The 21,908-nt window shown below is 44.6% G+C and overlaps 1 protein-coding gene across 2 annotated transcripts in view; it reads left to right on the forward strand.

Moving 5' to 3' along the window:
- Positions 1 to 21,675, forward strand: part of EGFL6 (EGF like domain multiple 6) — a 38,027-nt gene extending 16,352 nt beyond the window's left edge. Inside the window, exons 3-9 of one of the 2 annotated variants that reach the window (XM_080652161.1) lie at positions 2,602 to 2,694; positions 5,542 to 5,661; positions 10,101 to 10,220; positions 12,582 to 12,716; positions 15,258 to 15,380; positions 19,165 to 19,488; positions 21,418 to 21,675. In XM_080652161.1, coding sequence (XP_080508287.1) covers positions 2,602 to 2,694; positions 5,542 to 5,661; positions 10,101 to 10,220; positions 12,582 to 12,716; positions 15,258 to 15,380; positions 19,165 to 19,488; positions 21,418 to 21,428 — 926 coding nt within the window. In that variant the 3' untranslated portion in view covers positions 21,429 to 21,675. The remainder of the gene's footprint in view (positions 1 to 2,601; positions 2,695 to 5,541; positions 5,662 to 10,100; positions 10,221 to 12,581; positions 12,717 to 15,257; positions 15,381 to 19,164; positions 19,489 to 21,417) is intronic. The other variant, XM_080652162.1, reaches the window with a different exon arrangement.
- The last annotated feature ends 233 nt before the right edge of the window (positions 21,676 to 21,908 follow it).

Genomic DNA, 21,908 nt, shown 5'->3' on the forward strand with positions numbered 1-21,908 from the left:
AATATGACTTCCTTTTTTTTTACTAATCCTCACCAGAGGATACTTTTTTTCCATTGATTCTAGAGAGAGTGAAAGGGAGGGAGGGGGGAGAGAGACACACAGAGAGAAACATCAATGTGAGACACATCGATTGGTGGCCTCCTGCACATGCCCTGACACAGGCCGGGATCAGGCCTGCAACCCAGGTACATGCCTTTGACCGGGAATTGAACCCGGACCCTTCAGTCCGCGGGCTAATGCTGTAACCACCAAGCCAAACCGGCCAGGGCTAGATGACTTCTATCATAACGAACACTCTCAGTGTGAGGAATCAAATCTGCACTCCTTTGTGGCAGGAGTCTGGTCTCACTGGTCCTGTGTCCCTAGGTGGCATATGCCTGAACCTCAGTGTTTTATCTGTTAAATGGACAAATACACTACTGCATGCCCCATACACTTTAGGTGTTGGTGTGGATTCAATTAGATTATAAACTGCAAAGCACAAGAATTTAGCTATTTTTAAGAATGACAACGCTGCCCTAACCGGTTTGGCTCAGTGGATAGAGCGTCGGCCTGCGGACTAAAAGGTCCCAGGTTCGATTCCGGTCAAGGGCATGTACCTTGGTTGTGGGCACATCCCTAGTAGGGGGTGTGCAGGAGGCAGCTGATCGATGGTTTGAACTCTTTATCCCTCTCCCTTCCTCTCTGTAAAAAATCAATTATATGTATATATAAAAGAATGACAACGCTGCCTTATTTTTGCTGGTCTGTCCCTACCCCAGCCTGCTCCTCTCTGGTTGAAAAATATCTGGGAGGAATATATCCCAAGAAATCAGAAACACCAATCAGAAATGATATATGCACCCCTATGTTCATAGCAGCACAATTCACCATAGCTAAGATTTGGAAACAGCCTAAGTGCCCATCAGCAGATGAGTGGATTAGAAAACTGTGATACATCTACACAATGGAATACTATGCTGCAGTAAAAAAGAAGGAATTCTTACCATTTGAAACACCATGGATGGAACTGGAAAGCATTATGCTAAGCTAAATAAGCCAGGCAGAGAAAGATAAATATCACATGATCCCACTCATATGTTGAATATAATGATCAACATAATTTGATGAACAAGAATAGATCTAGCCCTGGCCGGTTTGGCTCAGCGGATAGAGCATTGGCCTGCGGACTGAAGGGTCCCGGGTTTGATTCTGATCAAGGGCATGTACCTTGGTTACGGGCACATACCCAGTGGGGAGTGTGCAGAAGGCGGCTGGTCAATGTTTCTCTCTCATCGATGTTTCTAACTCTCTGTCCCTCTTCCTTCCTCTCTGTAAAAAATCAATAAAATATATTTTTAAAAAATAATAGATCCAGAGACAAATGGCAGGGGAGGTAGGGGGGTTAGAGAGCAACCAAAGGACTTGTATGCATGCATATTAGCATAACCAAACGGAGCCATCAGAGCACATGCCTGGGCTGGGGGCTCGATCCCCAGTGTGGGGCTGATCAATGATTTTTCTCTCATCATTGATGTTTCTATCTCCCTCTCCCTTCATCTCTGAAATCAGTAAAAACTTATTTAAATAAAATAAAATAAAATAAAAACTGTACTGTATTTTACCCAATTTGCATCATCCTTCTTGATAGTAAAGTCATATGCTCCTTGAAGCACCAAAACAATAGGGTGGTTACACTCTGATCGCCAGGTCTCCGATTTCTGAGCCAGAGTGTGGGCTTTGTGGTAACGGGACAAGAACGCAGAGTTAGACCCCTGCCTGTGAGGTCCCAGTCTACCTTGGCCTTCACCTCCATCCGTCTCTTCACCCTTCATTCCTTGCAAGGCCCTGCCTCAGTGCCCGAGCTTTCTAGATCTTGGCTGCCGCCCTGCCTAAATCTGCTCCCTGGGCAGGGTCTGCTCAACTCCATATTATTAACCTTCAGATGTATGTCACTTAGCCAGAGGTTGTCCATGAACAAGTCATTAATGAAAAGCTGCAGATGGCGGAGTTTCGGGAACAATTGAACAAGCGAGCTTTACTTTCTCTAAAGCCCACTAGAATCTCAGACCAATTTAGACATAAACTGAATTTTGCTGTGGATTGGCTATTCAAATCACAGATCCAAAGTTACTGTAAATTGAAATATCTTTCGGGAGCTTTAACCTTATGGCAGCAAGAGTCTTATTCACCATTGCTAGTTCCCAAGCAAAACACTTCCCAGTGTGGCCTAACCGATTTGGCTCAGTGGATAGAGCATCGGCCTGCGGACTGGGGGGTCGCGGGTTCGATTCTGGTCAAGGGCATGTACCTTGGTTGTGGGCACATCCCCAGTAGGGAGTGTACAGGAGGCAGCTGATCGATGTTTCTCTCTCATTGATGTTTCTTACTCTCTATCCCTCTCCCTTCCTTTCTGTAAAAAATCAATAAAATATATTTTAAAAAAAACAAAACTTTCCAGTGTGTTAAAGAGGAAAATGGACCACAGAAAAAGCAGATCATCCTCTAAATATCCCCACGGATTTCTCTGCCATAGACAAGGTGGCTGAGTTTGACATGCGTACATTTCACTGTGCTAACTACTCCTGTTCTTTTATCCTTAAAACACTTTTCTTTCCACAGCTACATGTGAACCTGGCTGCAAGTTCGGTGAGTGTGTGGGACCAAACAAATGTAGATGCTTCCTAGGATACACCGGGAAAACCTGCAGTCAAGGTCAGTGGAACAGACCAGGTCCTAGTCCAAACCTACCCCAGCTCTTTCACAAGCATTCTCATCATTGCAGTGGGATTTATGACATGATATAGTGCTCAGGATTTAACTCCAATCTTCAAATGAAAGTGGTCTCAGGCCCTAGCCAGTTTGGCTCAGTGGATAGAGCGTTGGCCTGTGGACTGAAGGGTCCCAGGTTGAATTCCGGTCAAGGGCACATGCCTGGGTTGTGGGCTCGATCCCCAGTAGGGGGCGTGCAGGAGGCAGCTGATAATGAATCTCTCTCATCATTGATGTTTCTATCTCTTTCTCCTTTCCTCTCCTAAATCAATTTTAATAAAAAAAAGAATCACACTCTCTCCCTAGCTGATTTGGCTCAGTGGATAGAGCGTCAGCCTGTGGACCGAAGGGTCCTGGGTTTGATTCCGGTCAAGGACATGTACCTCGGTTGCAGACTTCTCCCCAGCCTGGGTCCTGGTCAGGGCTCATATAGGAGGCAACCAGTTGATGTGTTCCTTTCACATCAATGTTTCTCTCTGTCTTTCCCTCTCTCTTCTACTCTCTCTAAAAATCAATGGGAAAATATCCTCGGGCAAGGATTAACAAAAAAAAAGAGAGAGAGAGAATCACACTGTCCCAGGCTGCTGTGGCTCAGTGGTTGAGCATCGACCTATGAGCCAGGAGGTCATGGTTTGATTCCTGGTCAGGGCACATGCCCATGTAGCGGGCTAAATCCCCAGTGGGGGCCGTGCAGGAGGCAGCCGATCCATGATGTCTCTCTCGTCGATGTTTCTACCTATCCCTCTCCCTTCTTCTCTCTCTCAAAATCAACAAAAACATTCTTTTAAAAAAAGAATCACTCTCTCATAAGTAAGAATTCATCTGTATCCCTTACTAGGTTCTTCACACTGGGAAGCTGCACTTCCCAGATGTCCTGGATTCTGTACCAAGATGCCTTCCTTCTAAGAGATTTGGAACAAAGAAGATATTTTTCATGCTGGTTTTCAAGTCCTAATAAATATTAAGATTGAAGGAGCTGTCCACCTGTCTCAGGTTCAAGGCGGTCTGTCTTCCCCCACAGCCTCCCTGTCCCGGAGGGGACAGCTTGACCAAAGTCTATATGTGAATATCCATTAATGGCAACACACCCCAGCCATCCACTGATGTGTTTCCCAAAAATGCTGCTTCCAAGAGACTCTGGTGCACCACCTCTGGGTTAGAGCCAAGTGATGGGTGTTCCTGGATTTGCCATTAAGTCCAATCAGCGTTCTCCAACTCCCCCTTTTGAAGCAGTTAGGGTTCGTGCAGGAGATGGTAGGGTGCAGGGGACAGGCAATGGGCAAGGGCCTTTATAATGTCCAACTAGGTCATCAGAAAATCCCAATGTGCCCTAGCTGGTTTGGCTCAGTAGCTAGAGCGTCCGTCTGTGGACTGAAGGGTCCCAGGTTCGATTCCAGTCAAGGACACATGCCCGGGTTGCAGGCTCCATCCTCAGTAGGGGGCATGCAGGAGGCAACCGATCAATGATTCTCTCTCATCATTGATGTTTCTCTCTCTCTCTCCCTCCCTCTCTGAAATAAAATAAAGCAAATCCCCATGTAAGGTTCTTTTCAGAGGCAAAAGCATCTACTTATTTTCCGCAATGCAGTTTGCCTGCTGCCACACAGAATGTTTGTCCTACAAGGAGTGTGGTCATTCTCGTCTTCCTTGGAGGGGTTAAGCCACGAGGCACCCACGTGACAGCATTTCTAAACACAATCTCCTCTACCCAGGATCACTTTCAAGTTTTGTTTTCCTTCTGTATCACTTTTATTGTAGTAAAGTTATTCATTCTTTTTTAAAATATATTTTTACTGATTTCAGAGAGGAAGGGAGAGGGAGAGAGAGATAGAAACAGCAATGATGAGAGAGAATCATTGATCGGCTGCCTCCTGCACGCCCCACACCGGGGATCGAGCTCACAATCTGGGATGTACCCTTGACCGGGAATCAAACCGTGACTTTCTGGTTCATTGGTCGACACTCAACCACTGAGCCACACCAGCTGGGCAGGTTATTCATTCTTAATGTTCAGAATTCTTTTTTATTTTTTTTAAATATATTTTATTGATATTTTACAGAGAGGAAGGGAGAGGGATAGAGAGCTAGAAACATCGATGAGAGAGAAACATCGATCAGCTGCCTCCTGCACACCTCCCACTGGGGATGTGCCCGCAACCAAGGTACATGCCCTTGACTGGAATCGAACCCGGGACCCTTCAGTCCGGAGGCCGACGTTCTATCCACTGAGCCAAACCGGTTTCGGCCAGAATTCTTTTAGTAAACACTGAACAGCACAGAAAAGAAAGTCACCCTCAGTCTCACCATCTAGAGATAACCATCATTAGCATTTGAGCGCAGCCTCCCAGGCCTTTTTTTCTGTGCATTTTTATTTTATATATATATGTTTGTTAACCCTCACCTGAGGATATTTTTCCATTGATTTTTAGAGAGAGTGGAAGGGAGAGGGAGAGACAGAGAAACATTGATGTGAGAGAGACACATCGATTGGTTGCCTCCCGCATGCCCCAACCATGGCTTGGGATCGCGCCTGCAACCGAGGTACATGCCCTTGACTGGAATTGAACCCAGGTCCCTTCAATCCACGGGCTGATGTTCTATCCACTGAGCCAAACTGGCTAGGGTTTATATTATATTTCTTACAAGTTTGGCATTGATCTTTATAGGTGGTTTTGCCATCTTCTGTTCTCATTTAACAACATTCACTGAACATCTTTGCGTTACCCAGTTCCACATCTGGATGTTTCCAGATTCAGGGAACCTTTCTCGTGTTCTAACCACCCCCTGCAGATGTGAATGAGTGTGGAGAGAAACCCAGGCCATGCCAACACAGATGTGTGAACACACATGGAAGCTACAAGTGCTTTTGCCTCAGTGGCCACATGCTCCTGCCGGATGCCACATGTGCCAGTAAGTGTCAACAGCCAGGCTGCTGTCAGTCAACCTTTGAAGCTTAACTTTTGCCATTTGATGCTTGGAGGGAAGTTGACTTGAGTGATTTAAAAGCAAACAAACAAACAAAAAACACATCCACACAGAAAAATCTCTAACATCACCCCAGGCTAAAACATCTTTGAGTACTTTTTTAAAAATTGTGGTAAAATATATATAACATAGAATGCAACATTTAACCATTTTTTTAATATATTTTATTGATTTTTTTTTTTTTACAGAGAGGAAGGGAGAGGGATATTTTACAGAGAAACATCGATCAGCTGCCTCCTGCACACTCCCCACTGGGGATGTGCCCGCAACCAAGGTACATGCCCTTGACCGGAATCGAACCTGGGACCTTTCAGTCCGCAGGCCGACGCTCTATCCACTGAGCCAAACCGGTTAGGGCCATTTAACCATTTTTAAGTGTACAGTTTAGTGGCATTTTATATATTCACAATATTGTATAACTATCACCACTAATTCCAGAACATATTCACCCCAAAATGGAAACCATCCTTAATAGCAGTCACCCCCATTCCTCAGACAATGACACATCTGCTTTCTGTCTCTGTGGATGTGGATGTTAAATAAAAAGAGTAGCTGAGGAACAAAATAAATTCTGTATCTTTATATATGCAGGGGTGTATTGGGTTTCTTCACGAAAATAAACATGTTGGATAGAATAAGCATATTGTTTCAGGAAGGTGATAAATTTAAACTCCATCTTGGGATATCAATCCCACCAAGTACCTTTCTCACGCCCTTTGCCCCAGGCTCAAAGATTAGTGACTCTTGTTGCAAATACACTCTGGTTCACATTCCTGGGAAGAAAAGCCCTTCTGTGATCAAGAGAAACCCATGTCCTGTGGGAGGGTGAGAGTCTGTATCCATTCATTTACTGAGAAGGAAAGCTTTTCAGGTTTGATGTTGCAGCTAAAAGGTAAACCCATCCTCCTTGCCTGCCTCCCGTCCTCCCTCCCCTCTTCCCATTTCTCTTTCTACTGCCCTGCAGCCCCCAACAAGCCTGGAGCCTGTGCCTTCTGCCAGCTTCCTGTGGTGGCAGAGTCTGGGGACTCCCCAGCCCGTCCTGGGCTTTTCTGCTGTTGTAAAATTTTGGCTAATGCACGGCTCACTGCTCCCCTGGCTTACCCTTGGACTATCCCTCCTTGGCAAAGTGCCCCAACACCACCACTCATCTAGATCAGGGGTCCTCAAACTTTTTAAACAGGGGGCCAGTTCACTGTCCCTCAGACCGTTGGAGGGCCGGACTATAGTTTAAAAAAAAAAAAAAACTATGAACAAATTCCTATGCGCACTGCCGGCCCGGGATGAGTCAGCTGCTAAGCAGGACAGGCAGCGGCACCCGGCGGGCCGGATAAATGTCCTCGGCGGGCCGCATGTGGCCCGCGGGCTGTAGTTTGAGGACGCCTGATCTAGATTCTTCATTAGCCAGTAAGCTGAAGAGATAGAGCAGGCATTCAAGAGGCTTTAAAAAAATCCTTGCTATTATAAATTAAACAGAAACCCACCAGAGACAAATACATAGTTTAATGAATTCTTATATGGTGAGCACCCATGTAACTGCTTCCAAATAGAACTTCGCCAGAACCACCACCACCCCCACCCTCGTGGGAGCCACCAGTTGGGCTTTTATAGTAATCACTTAACATTTCTGAAAAGTTATATGCTAACAAATGTTTCTAAAACATTCCATGAAGGCTCAGTCAGTGCCAAAAAAGATAATCTTTCTCCAAACGGAAAGATAGAATTAGGTAATTTTGAAGATTAATTTTAAAAGACGACAACTAAAGAGAAGGAAGAGTAAACTAGAAATATAACCATCCATAGGTGTTGGTTACATTACCTCGGCCTGTGTATCTGGCCCTGCCCCCTCTTGGTCTGTTTCTATGTATGTAAAGGTTGCCTGGGCCTCTCTGTTTATAGCTCAGAGCAGGGGTCCTCAAACTTTTTAAACAGGGGGCCAGTTCACTGTCCCTCAGACCGTTGGAGGGCCGGACTATAGTTTAAAAAAAAAAACTATGAACAAATTCCTATGCACACTGCGAGCCCGGGACGAGTCGGCTGCTAAGCAGGACAGGCAGCGGCACCCGGCGGGCCAGATGAATGTCCTCGGCGGGCCGCATGTGGCCCGCGGGCCGCAGTTTGAGGGCCCCTGGCTCAGAGTGTCGGGGGGCCCCGGATGCTGACTTTATTGCACCTGGCACCTTGCAGTCTCTTGTGCAGCTGGGTGATTGGCATGCCATGATGGGGTGGATGAAGGGAGTATATTCGCCATGCTCTCCTGTTGTAGAAGCTTATGATTCACACATACTGGACTCGTGCTGAGGAAATGCATTTTTGTGAGATAAGTTATGTTTAGCAATGAGCGACAGAAAAATCCAGCTAAATCATCTTATTTGCAAAAATAGCCAAAGGCAGGCAGTTTCACAACTGCTCAACAAGGACTCAGTCTCTGCCATCCTCAGGGTATTGATTTCATTCTCATACTTGTTGCCTCAGAGTCGCAATATGGCTGCCGCAGCTCCAGACATCACACATGCATTTAAGGGAGGCAAGACAAAGGTGAAAGGAGTGATGCCAGTGAATGACACCTCTGTCATGACTGTCCCTTTTATCGTGCAGCAGCATCTTTTCCAGAAACCCCACTCACTCCCTCCAGCAGACTCATCTGTATATCTCTTTGGCCACAACTGGGTGACACGGCCACTCCTCTTTTGCTGCAAGGGAAACTGGGAAAAAGACAAGTATCTGGCTTTTCAGCCTCGATGATCCTATCTAATAAAAGAGTAATATGCAGATTGACCATCACTCCAACACACAAGATGGCTGCCCCCATGTGGTCAAAGATCCTGCCCCCATGTGGACACAAGATGGCCACCACAAGATGGCCAGCAGGGGAGGGCAGTTGGGAGGGACCAGGCCTGCAAGGGAGGGCAGTTGGGGGCGATCAAGCCTGCAGGGGAGGGCAGTTAGGGGTGACCCGGCTGGCAGCGGAGGGAAGTTGGGGGTGACTGGGTCTGCAGGGAAGGGCAGTTGGGGGTGACCTGGCTGGCAGCGGAGGGAAGTTGGGGGTGACTGGGTCTGCAGGGAAGGGCAGTTGGGGGGGACCCAGACCTGCAGGGGAGAGCAGTTGGGGGGTACCAGGCCTGCAGAGGAGGGCAGTTAGGGGTGACCAGGACTGCAGGGAAAGGCAGTTAGGGGCAAACAGGCTGGCAGGGGAGCAGTTAGGCATCAATCAGGCTGGCAGGGGAGTGGTTAGGGGGTGATCAGGCTGGCAGGCAGAAGCGGTTAGGGGCAATCAGGAAGCAGGCAAGCAGTTTGGAGCCAGCAGTCCTGGATTGTGAGAGGGATGTCCCAGATTGGAGAGGGTGCAGGCTGGGCTGAGGGACACCCCCCCTGCACGAATTTTGTGCACCGGGCCTCTAGTGTTAATATAAGGAGAAAAGGAGGTCCAGAATGGTTAGCAGCCAATCAGTATTATCTGCCACATGTTTTAAAACTGGTACCTAAAAGACCAAGTCTCATATCTCAAGTGACTCTCTAATTGAGATTAGACATGCATGGAGAGCTGTCTAGAATGGATTCTTTTACCCTAATTACTCAGATTGATCACCTGCGTCAGAGGTTGCATTTCAACCCTGTAGAGAGCAGCCAGGTGACATAAAGAAGTGATTAGAGCTCAGGCAGGAGGAGAGGCAGATGCAGCCTGATAACTGAGGGGTGCAAGTCCTACCCAAAGACAGTCAAATTCAACACACTGGCCATCGAAACAGACCACGTGGCCACCAAGGCACTGCCCTGCCCAGATTCCATTTGGGTCTCAAACAATGAAGCTTATCCTATAACTGTGATCGGCAAACTGCAGCCCACGAGCCACATGCGGCTCTTTGGCCCCTTGAGTGTGGCTCTTCCACAAAATACCATGGCCTGGGCGAGTCTATTTTGAAGAAGTGGCGTTAGAAAAGTTTAAGTTTAAAAAATTTGGCTCTCAAAAGAAATTTCAATCGTTGTACTGTTGATATTTGGCTCTGTTGACTAATGAGTTTGCTGACCACTGTCCTATAACTAGAGGCCCAGTGCACAAAGTTCGTGCAAGGGTAGGGTCCCTATTGGCTGCCGGCTGCTGGCCAGGGCCTCCCTTCCCCAGCTGCTGGCTGCTGGCTGGGGCCTTCCTTCATTCCATGCCGCCCCCTGATGGTCAGCACACGTCATAGCGAGCAATTGAACTCCTGGTTGGTTGAACGCCCAAGGGGACACTTTGCATATTAGGCTTTTATATATATAGATTCCATTCCACGTGTTACATGTAACATCCCAGAACTTGGAGGTGGTTTCTCAGTAAGTACTATTTAGTATCTCAGGAGGAGGCTCATCCTTGCCTACTTTTCCAGACTCTAGGACGTGTGCCATGACATACTGCCAGTACAGCTGTGAAGACACGGAGGAAGGGCCACAGTGTCTGTGTCCATCCTCAGGACTCCACCTGGCCCCAAATGGAAGAGTTTGCATTGGTAAGGCAGCAGGCATTGCCTCCACACCCTGTCCCTTGTCCTTGACCAATCCCTTTACTCAATTCCTCCTTTTACTTTTTTTTTTAACTTTAAATATATACATACACTGAGTGGCCAGATTATTATGATCTCTGAACGCATAATAATCTGGCCATTGAGTGTGTATGTATGTGTGTGTGTATATATGTGTGTGTGTGTGTGTGTGTGTGTGTGTGTGTGTATATATATATATATATATATATATATATATATATATATATATGTATATTAGAGGCCCAGTGCATGAATTCGCACATGGGTGGGGTCTGGCCAGCCTGGCCAGGGGGAGGGGACATGGGCAGTTGGCCGGCCTGCCTGCTGGTTGAACTCCTGGTCGAGGGGACAATTTGCATATGAGCCTTTTATTATATAGGATATACACTGAGTGGCCAGATTATTATGCGTTCAGAGATCATAACAATCTGGCCATTCAGTGTATATCTTTATTGATTTCAGAGAGAAGGGAGAGAAAGAGAGAGAGAGAAACATCAATGATGAGAGAAAAATCATTGATCAGCTGCCTCCTGCACATCCCCTACTGGGGATCAAGCCCGCAAACCCGGCATGTGCCCTTGACCGGAATCAAACCCAGGACCCTTCAGTCTGCAGGGCAATGCTCTATCCACTGAGAAACACCAGCTAGAGCTCAATTCCTCCTTTTTCACTGATACAATCTGCTTGGTGACTAGACATCGCAAGCTCCTAAAAGTACAGACTTATGTCCGGCTCTGAGACAACATTGTTACCCACATATGCTCTAGACTTTGGAATGCTAGAAAGAACACTTCTCTATTATTTGGGGGTTGCCTAATGCCATAGTGTAACAAAAAACTGAAATAATTTTCTTTTAGTATATTTACCCTGCACATGTTACTTCGGCCACCAAATTGCATATCCTCATAGTATTGTACTGAATTATATTGCACCAAATATACATAATATTTAGAGCAAGGAGCACAGAGCATTAATAAGCCATGTCAAACCAAGTCAGAACATTGAGTTATTAATCTTATTTATTTAAATAAGGAAATATCAGTATGATTTAATATTCTTAATTCCTTACTATAATAGAAATATTTTTCACTCAAGGTGCTGGATGTTTATTTATCATAAATGTATATAACTTGATAAACTGCATTTAGAAAGCTCAGCCAAATAGGTCCTACATCAGTTAAACCCTTTTTTAAAATCATGTAAATTAAAAATTTGGATCTGTTCTTTGAGAGTAATCAGACAGCTTTAATTAGAATGACAAGTTTAGTATTCTGTAGTAAAAGAAGATTTCTATGACAAGGCTAATTCTTGATAAAACTGAATCCACACACCGCCCCCCCACCACCACCTCTTTGATTGTTCAGGTGCTGTTTTTATTGGAAGGAGAAGAGGATGTGCAGGAAAGTAATCACTGAAAAATAATTGTTGTCAGTCCATCACTTATTTATTGATTATTTTAAGAATGCAAAAGAAGCCCTAACCAGTTTGGCTCAGTGGATAGAGCATCTGCCTGCGGACTGAAGGGTCCCAGGTTCAATTCCGGTCAAGGGCATGTACCTTGGTTGCAGGCACATCCTCAGTAGGGGGTGTGCAGGAGGCAGCTGATCTATGTTTCTCTCTCATCGATGTTTCTAACTCTCTATCCCTCTCCCTTCCTCTCTGTAAAAAATCAATAAAATATATTTAAAAAAAAAAGAATGCAAAAGAAACAATAAGCCAGCACCGTTCTAAAATAACAACACAATATCTATTTGATTTGATATCTGAAAGTGAAATCAAAATCTGAGTCTTTTTTAAAATGTGTTTTTTAATTGATTTCAGAGAGAGGAAGGGAGAGGGAGAGGGATAGAAACATCAATGATGAGAGAGAATCGTGGATCGGCTGCCTCCTGCACACCCCCTATTGGGGATCATGCCCACAACCCAGGCATGTGCCCTGACCAGGAATCAAATCGTGATCTCCCGGTACCTAGGTCGACACTCAACTACTGAGCCACACCGGTCGGGCTTGACCCACAATTTGTGTATAAGTCTATTAGGAAACCACATTTCTGTGATTTGGGTCAATATTTCAGGACTCGGGAGAGCTTGCTAATGAAATAATTATTTTGAAAAATGCACAATTTAAATGTTTGTGTATTCAGTTTGCTTAAAGTGTAGCTATCTGACTGTTTTCAAAAATTGTGTATGCTATGCAGTTTACAGAGCGGGAAAAATATCAATCCACTCAGCAAACGTGTAATGTGCGTGTGCGTGCACATGCATGTGTATTTCAGAGGGAGCGTGTTTTTCTTGCTGTCACTGACACCTTCTGGTTCTCCATCCTAGATATCGATGAATGTGCCTCTGGCAAAGCTGTCTGCCCCTACAATCGGAGATGTGTGAACACATTTGGAAGCTACTACTGCAAATGTCATGTTGGTTTCGAACTGAAATATATCAGTGGCCGGTATGACTGTGTAGGTAAGATTCGGTGGCACCTTTTTCTTTTTCCCTGTCCCCACCAAACATGTAGGCTTTCTCTACAACTATTTCAATTCAGTCTGTTAGTTGAACAATCTAGGGTACCAATCAGCTGAACGACAGAAACAGTTACATTTTTTACAAGTCTGGCATTTAGGGAACTCTGACACCATGAATTATAGGAAGTCAGGTCAGTAAAGATTTAAACTAAGGAACTTCAGTCTGGATAGCACTGTTATGGGGGCAAATATCTTGAGATAAGTTTTGTGGCCTTTTTTAAAAAATATATAAAATATGTTTTTACTAGAGGCCTGGTGCATGAATTCGTGCAAGGGTAGGGTCCCTTGGCCTGGCCAGCAATTGGGGCCGATCGGGGCAGCCGGTCAGGGGGAGGGACCATGGGAGGTTGGCCAGCCGCAGAAGGTTGGCTGTGGGAGCGCAATGACCACCAACGAGCAGCTCCTGCATTGAGCGTCTGCCCCCTGGTGGTCAGTGCACATCATAGCTACTGTCCGGTCGCTTAGGCTTTTATATATATAGAAGATTGATTTCAGAGAGAGAAAAGGAGAGGAAGAGGGAGATAGAAACATCAATGATGAGAGAGAATCATTGATCAGCTGCCTCCTGCATGCCCCACACTGGAGATGGAGCCCACAACCCAGGCATGTGCCCTGACAGGGAATCGAACTGTGACTTCCTGGTTCATAGGTCGATGCTCAACCACTGAGCCACATCAGCCAGGCATTTTGTGGCCTTTTTAAAAAAATTTGTTTGGTTTTGCTTTTAATTTTTCATTCTTTGTCCAGGTACATACCTAAAAATGGGAACAATAAAGACGTTTTTATATTTGATAAAAGGAAGAGTAACAAGGTCTGTTTAATCTTGATCTCAGTGATCTGTTCATGGCAGTTTCCAGCAGGGGTGGCTTTGGAAAAACAGCTGAAGGAGATGAAGACACGTGCTCTTGCCTCTCCTCTTTCAGCCCTTTCGTGATTCAAGCTCCACATCCCTAAAATGTTCCCTTCCAGGGTCACTGAAACCGCTCTGCTAAGATTCTGGTATCAGGCAGCGGTGGGCCTGATCTGTGTGAAATAAAATACTTATCCTTTGTGAGGGGATTCCAAGTCTCAATGACCATGTAAAATGGGGCATCTGTGGAGCCCTTGGGTGCATGGCCCTGATATAACGGGGGGTCCTATAGTGAAGGGGAGTTCAGTCCCCTGTAGAATCCTAGTCACATGACATGTGTAGCAAATGTGCACATGACATGGATAGCTAGCTAATAGTTGGGGGGTAAGTCGGAATTCATTCAACCCTGCATCCCAGGACGAATCCCATGTGATCATGTTGGAGCAACACTCAATTCCTGGGTTTTGAACTGTCCTGTGAAACTTCCACAGCTTTTCTGTCAGATCTTCTCAAATGCAAAGACCACCCCAGACAGGCTGGTAAAGTCCCTGTTTCTCGTGGGCTTGGACCCCACACCCTGCTGCAGACCCGTCCAGCTCTGTAACGGGTGATGCCATGTCACAGAGCAGAAGCCTGTTCCCTGATACCCACAGGGAGGTTCCACAGGACAGGCATGGAGAGCTTCCAAAGGAAACAAATCTTTTTGTGATTTTAAAAGTGATTGAGATTAGCCCTAGCTGGTTTGGCTCAGTGGATAGAACATCAGCCTGCAGACTGAAGGGCCCTGGGTTCAATTCTGGTCAAGGGCACATACCTTGGTTGCGGCTCAATCCCTGGCCCTGGTCGGGATGCATGTGGAAAGCAACCAATTGATGTGTCTCTCTCACATCGATGTTTCTCTCTCTGTCTCTCCCTCTCCTTTGCACTCTCTAAAAATCAATGGAATAAAAAATAAATAAATAAAAACCAAAAAAGTCAATGGAAAAAAATCCTCAGGTGAGGATTAACAACAACAAAAGTGATTGAGATTAGCCTCTGAGCTCCCTTTGTGGCTAAATTTAAAACAGTAGACTATTTCGTGTGCATATGTCTACAAAAGCATAGCTAGAAAGCGGGCGGAGAAGCGGGCTAATGCACTTCTCACCTGGGTGGAATTTGGTCAACTTTCCTAGTCTAAATCCAGCAGACAAGCTCAGACCAGCCTGACCTTGCTCCTGGCAGTCTGCAGTCTTTGAACAAAATGCTTATATATGCAGATGATGTCGATGGTTCCTGGCCAGTCTTGTCCTTTGTTAGTTAGGAGTCCCAAACCCTTCCCTGTATATAATGCATTTCCTGATATTGTGATTTAGTTCTAAATTAGACAGATGGCACAGTTAAGAAAACAGCCTACACATCTTACAGATTTCAGCAGGATTGATAAGCAGATGAGATTGCTGGGGGTGGTGAGCTACAGACACACTCCCTACCTACCTGGTGTCAGGCAAGCTGGGGCTCCGGGCCAACGCACTGGGGGTTATGAACACCTCGCAGTCCTGTGGCCACACGTGGTTTGTTGGCAATGTTGATGGTTGGCCCAAGATGGTAGTCTTTCAGCATGCCCTGTTACTACAAGCTTGTTCACATTTTTAGATATAAATGAATGTGCTGTAAATACCCATACGTGCAGCCTCTACGCCAATTGCCTTAATACCCAAGGATCCTTCAAGTGCAAGTGCAAGCAGGGATATAAAGGCAGTGGACTTCAGTGTTCCGGTAAGTAGCATTTGGTCACAGTGTCTTAGCTCTTCCGATGAAGCATTCTCTCCATGTCTCCTTCCTCCCTTCATCCGTTAGCCTGCAGTGTTTGCAAATTTAACTCGGCCTCAGCCTTGTCTTCTCTGCTAACCGGACCACATCTCCAATACTCCAGTACTGAAGTTGCAGGCACTACATTTATTTATTTATCTATTCATTTATTTTTTTATTTTTTATTCTTTTAATATATATTTTTATTGATTTCAGAGAGGAAGGGAGAGGGAGAGAGATAGAAACATCAATGATGGGAGAGAATCATGGATCGGCTGCCTTCTGCACACCCCACACTGGAGATCCAGCCTGCAACCTGGGCATGTGCCCTGACCGGGAATCAAACCATGACCTTCTGGTTCATAGGTCGACGCTCAGCCACTGAGCCATGCCACCTGGGGGCAAAGTGGGTATATAAAGAAATCTCAAATCTCCCCCAGAGAAATTGCCAACTTCATCTACAGAAGACTGTCTTGTGAATCTGAAATCCCTGGAATTCCCTGTTTTTATGTCTGAGATCCCCCAATGTGTCAAAGGCCCTCCTACTGCAACTTTCTCCCACATTTTTATATTCTCAAGAAGATGATGCAATAATCAAGAATTGTAACATGAGGCCGAAACCGGTTTGGCTCAGTGGATAGAGCGTCGGCCTGCGGACTGAAGGGTCCCGGGTTCGATTCCGGTCAAGGGCATGTACCTTGGTTGCGGGCACATCCCCAGTGGGAGGTGTGCAGGAGGCAGCTGATCGATGTTTCTCTCTCATCGATGTTTCTAGCTCTCTATCCCTCTCCCTTCCTCTCTGTAAAATATCAATAAAATATATTTAAAAAAAAAAAAAGAATTGTAACATGAAAAAAATCAGTTATGTCACATTTGAAACAGCAATACTCAGGTAAAGCCATATCTATCTATTCATATGCATATGCATGGGTTCCTTATTCTTGCCCCAGCTTCCTCCTAACATACTAAGGCCATGGTCAGCAAACTGCGGCTCACGAGCCACATGCGGCTCTTCGGCCCCTTGAGTGTGGCTCTTCCATAAAATACCACGGCCTGGGCGAGTCTATTTTGAAGAAGTGGCATTAGAGGAAGTTTAAGTTTAAAAAATTTGGCTCTCAAAAGAAATTTCAATCGTTGTACTGTTGATATTTGGCTCTGTTGACTAATGAGTTTGCTGACCACTGTACTAAGGGAATGAAATTGTTGGCACCACAAAGTTCTTATGGCTTGATATTTTTTCCAAAAGGAAAAAATCAAAACTTCAAAGCAGAAACTGAAAGCAGATGTTTCAGTTTGCCTGGTGTAGATTGCAACCCTCTCCTCATTATTTATTAAAGGTCCTTAGTTTTACGTTACTGATTGCATAAAGGAAATTTCTAGGGAATGGGTGTTTCCTGTTAATCTTCGTGCTGGATCCTGGGAAAAGATTCGGGGAACCATGTGCAGAATTACACAGTGGGGCCTCCAGGGAAGGTCTATATCTGATCAGCATATTACAATCAAAACTTAGCATGTGCCGAAACCGGTTTGGCCCAGTGGATAGAGCGTCGGCCTGCGGACTGAAGGGTCCCGGGTTTGATTCCGGTCAAGGGCATGTACCTTGGTTGCGGGCACATCCCCAGTGGGAGGTGTGCAGGAGGCAGCTGATCGATGTTTCTAGCTCTCTATCCCTTTCCCTTCCTCTCTGTAAAATATCAATAAAATATATTTAAAAAAAAAAAAAAAACTTAGCATGCGACCTCCGGCAAAGAAGTCAAAACAGGCCCTCTGAAGGTCAGGAAAAGGAGTAATGATGCCTTACTTGTATTAGTAGTAGTTGATTTCGAACCTGTAACTATAGGCTGTCACATTGGTAAATAACTAGGACATTTCATTGAATAGGGAAATGTAGCTCTTGTTGTAACAGCCTTAGATTGATTTCAAAGTAAAAGCAATGTGTTAATTAAGAGCATGCATATTTTCAAAGCATTTTATTCTTTCTCCTTTTGATTGCCCAAAAATATTGTGGACTTCTTGTTTATTTTTCTACCACTTTGGTACAGAGTGAATCAACCAAGTAATGGAGTAGGAATTGAACAGAAGAGATTAAAACATTGCCAAGAAAAATGTTATTTCCAATTTCTTGGATAGTATTCTTTTCAGGGACTAAAGTTGATGTCTACTCCCTTATTTCATTTTCCTCTAAACTATATCCAAGTAGTAGAATTGAATAAATTGGCTCAGCTGTTATTAGTTTTAGACCAGCACATGCCTAGATATGTTATAAAAGGACAATATATTTTATTTTAAATATCGGTGTTTTTAATTATTTTTAGTGTCTTTAATTTTTAAAAAATATTTTTATTTATTTCACTTTAAAGGGAGCCTCCTGGACGCCCCACACTGGGGATCGAGCCAGAAACCCGGGCATGTGCCCTAACTGGGAATCGAACTGTGACCTCCTAGTTCATAGGTCGATGCTTAACCACTGAGCCATACTGGCTGGGCAGTGTTTTTCATTTTTAAAAATTACTTTTTCTTACATTAGTTGGATATCTTTAATTGTCATGAGTAGATCCCTGAAAAGGAGGCATGCATCTTTGGGTTCTAGATTTCAAGGCATTTGAACCAGTCTAGAGAAAAGTAACCCTTAACCCTAGAGTAGGAATAAATCTGTCATGGAAATAGGCTGGAAAAAAAGAATCATTCATCTGCTTCACCCTCAAATCCTAGCCCCTTGGTATCTGAGTGACTTTGGGCAAGTCACTTAACATGACCCAGTTGTCTCATCTATAAATCAAAGTTGTTGGGCTAAATCAGTGGTTGGCAAACTGCGGCTCGCGAGCCACATGCGGCTCTTTGGCCCTTGAGTGTGGCTCTTCCACAAAATACCACGGCCTGGGCGAGTCTATTTTGAAGAAGTGGCGTTAGAAGAAGTTTAAGTTTAAAAAATGTGGCTCTCCAAAGAAATTTCAATCGTTGTACTGTTGATATTTGGCTCTGTTGACTAATGAGTTTGCCGACCACTGCTGTAGCCCAACCTGGTAGGAGCAGTATTTCATCATCGTAGTCTCTGAAACAAAACAAAAGTATGTCCTCTAAGATAGTTAAGATACTACCATAACAGCCCTAACCAGTTTGGCTCAGTGGATAGAGCGTCAGACCTTGGATTGAAGGGTCCTAGGTTCAATTCTGGTCAAGGGCATGTACCTTGTTGCGGGCTCAATTCCCAGTGGGGGTTGTGCGGGAGGCAGCTGATCAATGTTTCTCTCTCATCAATGTTTCTGACTCTCTATCCCTCTCCCTTCCTCTCTGTAAAAACCAATAAAATATTTTTAAAAAGATACTACGATAACATAACTGCTTAAAACAGGTGCAGATATAGTTCTTCAGAAACTATCAAATGGTAGAGCCTCATGTGGGTTGATTCTGAAAGTATTAATTTCCGGCACTTTAACACTTTTCAAATGCTCTGTTGCAGGGGTCCTCAAACTACGGCCCGCGGGCCACATGCGGCCCGCCAAGGACATTTATCCGGCCCGCCGGGTGCCGCTGCCTGTCCTGCTTAGCAGCCGACTCGTCCCGGGCCCGCAGTGCGCATGGGAACTTGTTCGTAGTTTGTTTTTTAAACTATAGTCCGGCCCTCCAACAGTCTGAGTGACAGTGACCTGGCCCCCTGTTTAAAAAGTTTAAGGACCCCTGCTCTGTTGTTTTGTGAGTTATCTAATTATCGGCCAAGGTGGAACTTCTCACCTGTTATTGTTTGTTGTAGCTATCCCTGAAAAGTCTGTGAAGGAAGTCCTCAGAGCACCTGGTACCATCAAAGACAGAATCAAGAAGTTGCTTGCTCACAAAAACAGCATGAAAAAGAAGGTGAAAATAAAAAACATCATAGAACCTGCTGCGACTCCTGCCCCGAAGGGTAACTTGCAGCCCTTTGGCTCTGAAGAGAGTGTTTCCAGAGATGGGAACCCAGATGGAGGGAAAAGGGGGGATGAGGAGAGAAAGAAAGAGGGGCTGGAGGAAGAGAAAAGAGAGGAGACAGCCCTGAAGAACCATGTGGAGCAGGAACGAAGCCTTCGAAGAGATGTGTTTTGTGAGTATCACTTCTGTTATTTTACACATTTTGTGAAAAATGAGTTGTGGTCTCTCTGGGACATGAAAGAAGAAAAGACAGTTTCACTCATTAAGTGAAATGGGTTTGGCTCTAAGTCCTAAAAAGCAGGGTTCTCTATAAGTCTGGAAAGTAACATCTTCTTTTTTATTTTTATTTTTTTAAATATTTTATTGATTTTTACAGAGAGGAAGGGAGAGGGATAGAGAGTTAGAAACATCGATCAGCTGCCTCCTGCACACCCCCTACTGGGGATGCGCCTGCAACCAAGGTACATGCCCTTGACTGGAATCGAACCTGGGACCCTTCAGTCCCCAGGCCGATGCTCTATCCACTGAGCCAAACCGGTATGGGCTGGAAAGTAACATCTTCTGCAGATACACAATCAAATTTGCTCCTGTGGGCAACAAGAAGTCTGGGTCCTTTTCCCAGACTTGTGGCGGGGGGGGGGGGGGGGGGCGGGGGTCCTGTTTGACACAGACCCTCTCATTCCACTCCCAGCAAAGACAGCCTGCTTGTCCAGCAAGCACAGTTGTCTCTCTGGCTGCCCAGACCTCCATACAGAACCCACCCTAAGTCCCAGCCCATACAGGACAGTTTCCCTATTAACCCACCCTGAACCTCCACACTGAGACTTTCCATCTCATTCTCACTGGGCATCTGTTGCTCCCTCTATATTTTGCCTTGTCTGTTCTTGGCCGCATGACCGTTGGATTTAACCATGTGAGGTGTAGACCCAGGACCACCCATCCAAGAACTAGTGTGCCAATGACAACATTTCCCCTAATAGAGAGTGAGAATCTCACAAAAGTGTATTTCCAAAACCTGGTGAGAAGGGACATTACCTTTCTGCTTAAGGGACATTACCCCTTACCTTGCTGCTTCTCTGTAGATTATTAAAAAAGATCTTAGATTAAAGTGATTATAACTTATTCTGAAACATTTGTCAACACATGAAAACAATGACATGCCAGATAGTTTCTGAATATGTGAATCAATATGTTAAGGAAAATAACTGTACTACTACAAACTACCAAAATCTGAATATATCAAAACTACCAAAATCTGAATATCTCAACTATATAGTTTTCTATTAAATGTTCACAGGGAATATTAAATTTCTTCCAGCCAGTTTTTTTTAGAAAATAATTTTTATTAATTTCAGAGAAGAAGGGAGAGGGAGAAAGAGATAGAAACATCAATGATGAGAGAGAATCATCGATAGGCTGACTCCTGCATGCCCCCCACTGGGGATGGAACCCACAACCCAGGCATGTGCCCTGACTGGTAATCGAACCGTGACCTCCTGGTTCATATGTCAACACTCAACCACTGAGTCACGCTGGCTGGGCAAGCAGTTTTTTAAAGAAACTCATATTCTTTTATTTTTGCTTTTTATTTCTTTAAATGGGTATTCAAGAATTTCTTCTTAAACCTTGCCCTTCTCAGCTTCACAGGGGTCTTCAGGTTCATTTAGGCCAGTGGTCGGCAAACTCATTAGTCAACAGAGCCAAATATCAACAGTACAACGATTGAAATTTCTTTGGAGAGCCACATTTTTTAAACTTAAACTTCTTCTAACTCTACTTCTTCAAAATAGACTCGCCCAGGCCATGGTATTTTGTGGAAGAGCCACACTCAAGGGGCCAAAGAGCTACATGTGGCTCTCGAGCCACAGTTTGCCCACCACGGATTTAGGTGTTACAGTGACTGTTTCTTCTGAACATAGCTCACTCAGCGTGGATAACTGGCATGTGGAAAATAAAATCTGTTCCTCCTACTCAATGTCAAAGTCAGTTCCTGTTTAGTAGGGCCACATGAGTTAGTCCTCTTTAATAGCTGTTCAATGGTTTGATTATCTCATTGTTTTGAACATTTTGAAGTAATTTTTTATTCCCTTTCCATTATTAGATCACTTTTGAAGCAGAACATGACAAAGACAAAACCGGAGAAATTGCTGTATATGGTGTCATGCTGGTGTCAGGCTAATGTCCTGGTGGCCTTTTTAACAGTGGATGCTGGAATGTTACCGTTGTCTTTTATATCCTTGTATTTGACTTTTAATGTCAGTTCTCTGTTTTTTTGATATTATGTCATAGATGCCCCTCCATTTAAAAAATACGAACTGGAAAATTGTAATGTACCAATAGAAACATTATTGTAAGCTGCCTTTCTTGTATAGATGCATCATTATGTGCTTTAAATTCATTTCTGAATTGATAAAATGTGGAAATGTCAGTTCAGCTTTCCCCCCAATATATTTTATTTGTCTACATGAGTTGATGAACCTCTCTATACAACATTTCTAGAATTACCAGGGAAAAAAAAGCACAGAGAAATGTTTAATTGTGTGACTTTTAGGGCACTTCTTGGAAACCGTGACATCACAGATAGACTTTTAT

The sequence above is a fragment of the Plecotus auritus genome, assembly GCF_963455305.1.
Source record: "Plecotus auritus genome assembly, chromosome: X".
Taxonomy (NCBI): domain Eukaryota; kingdom Metazoa; phylum Chordata; class Mammalia; order Chiroptera; family Vespertilionidae; genus Plecotus; species Plecotus auritus.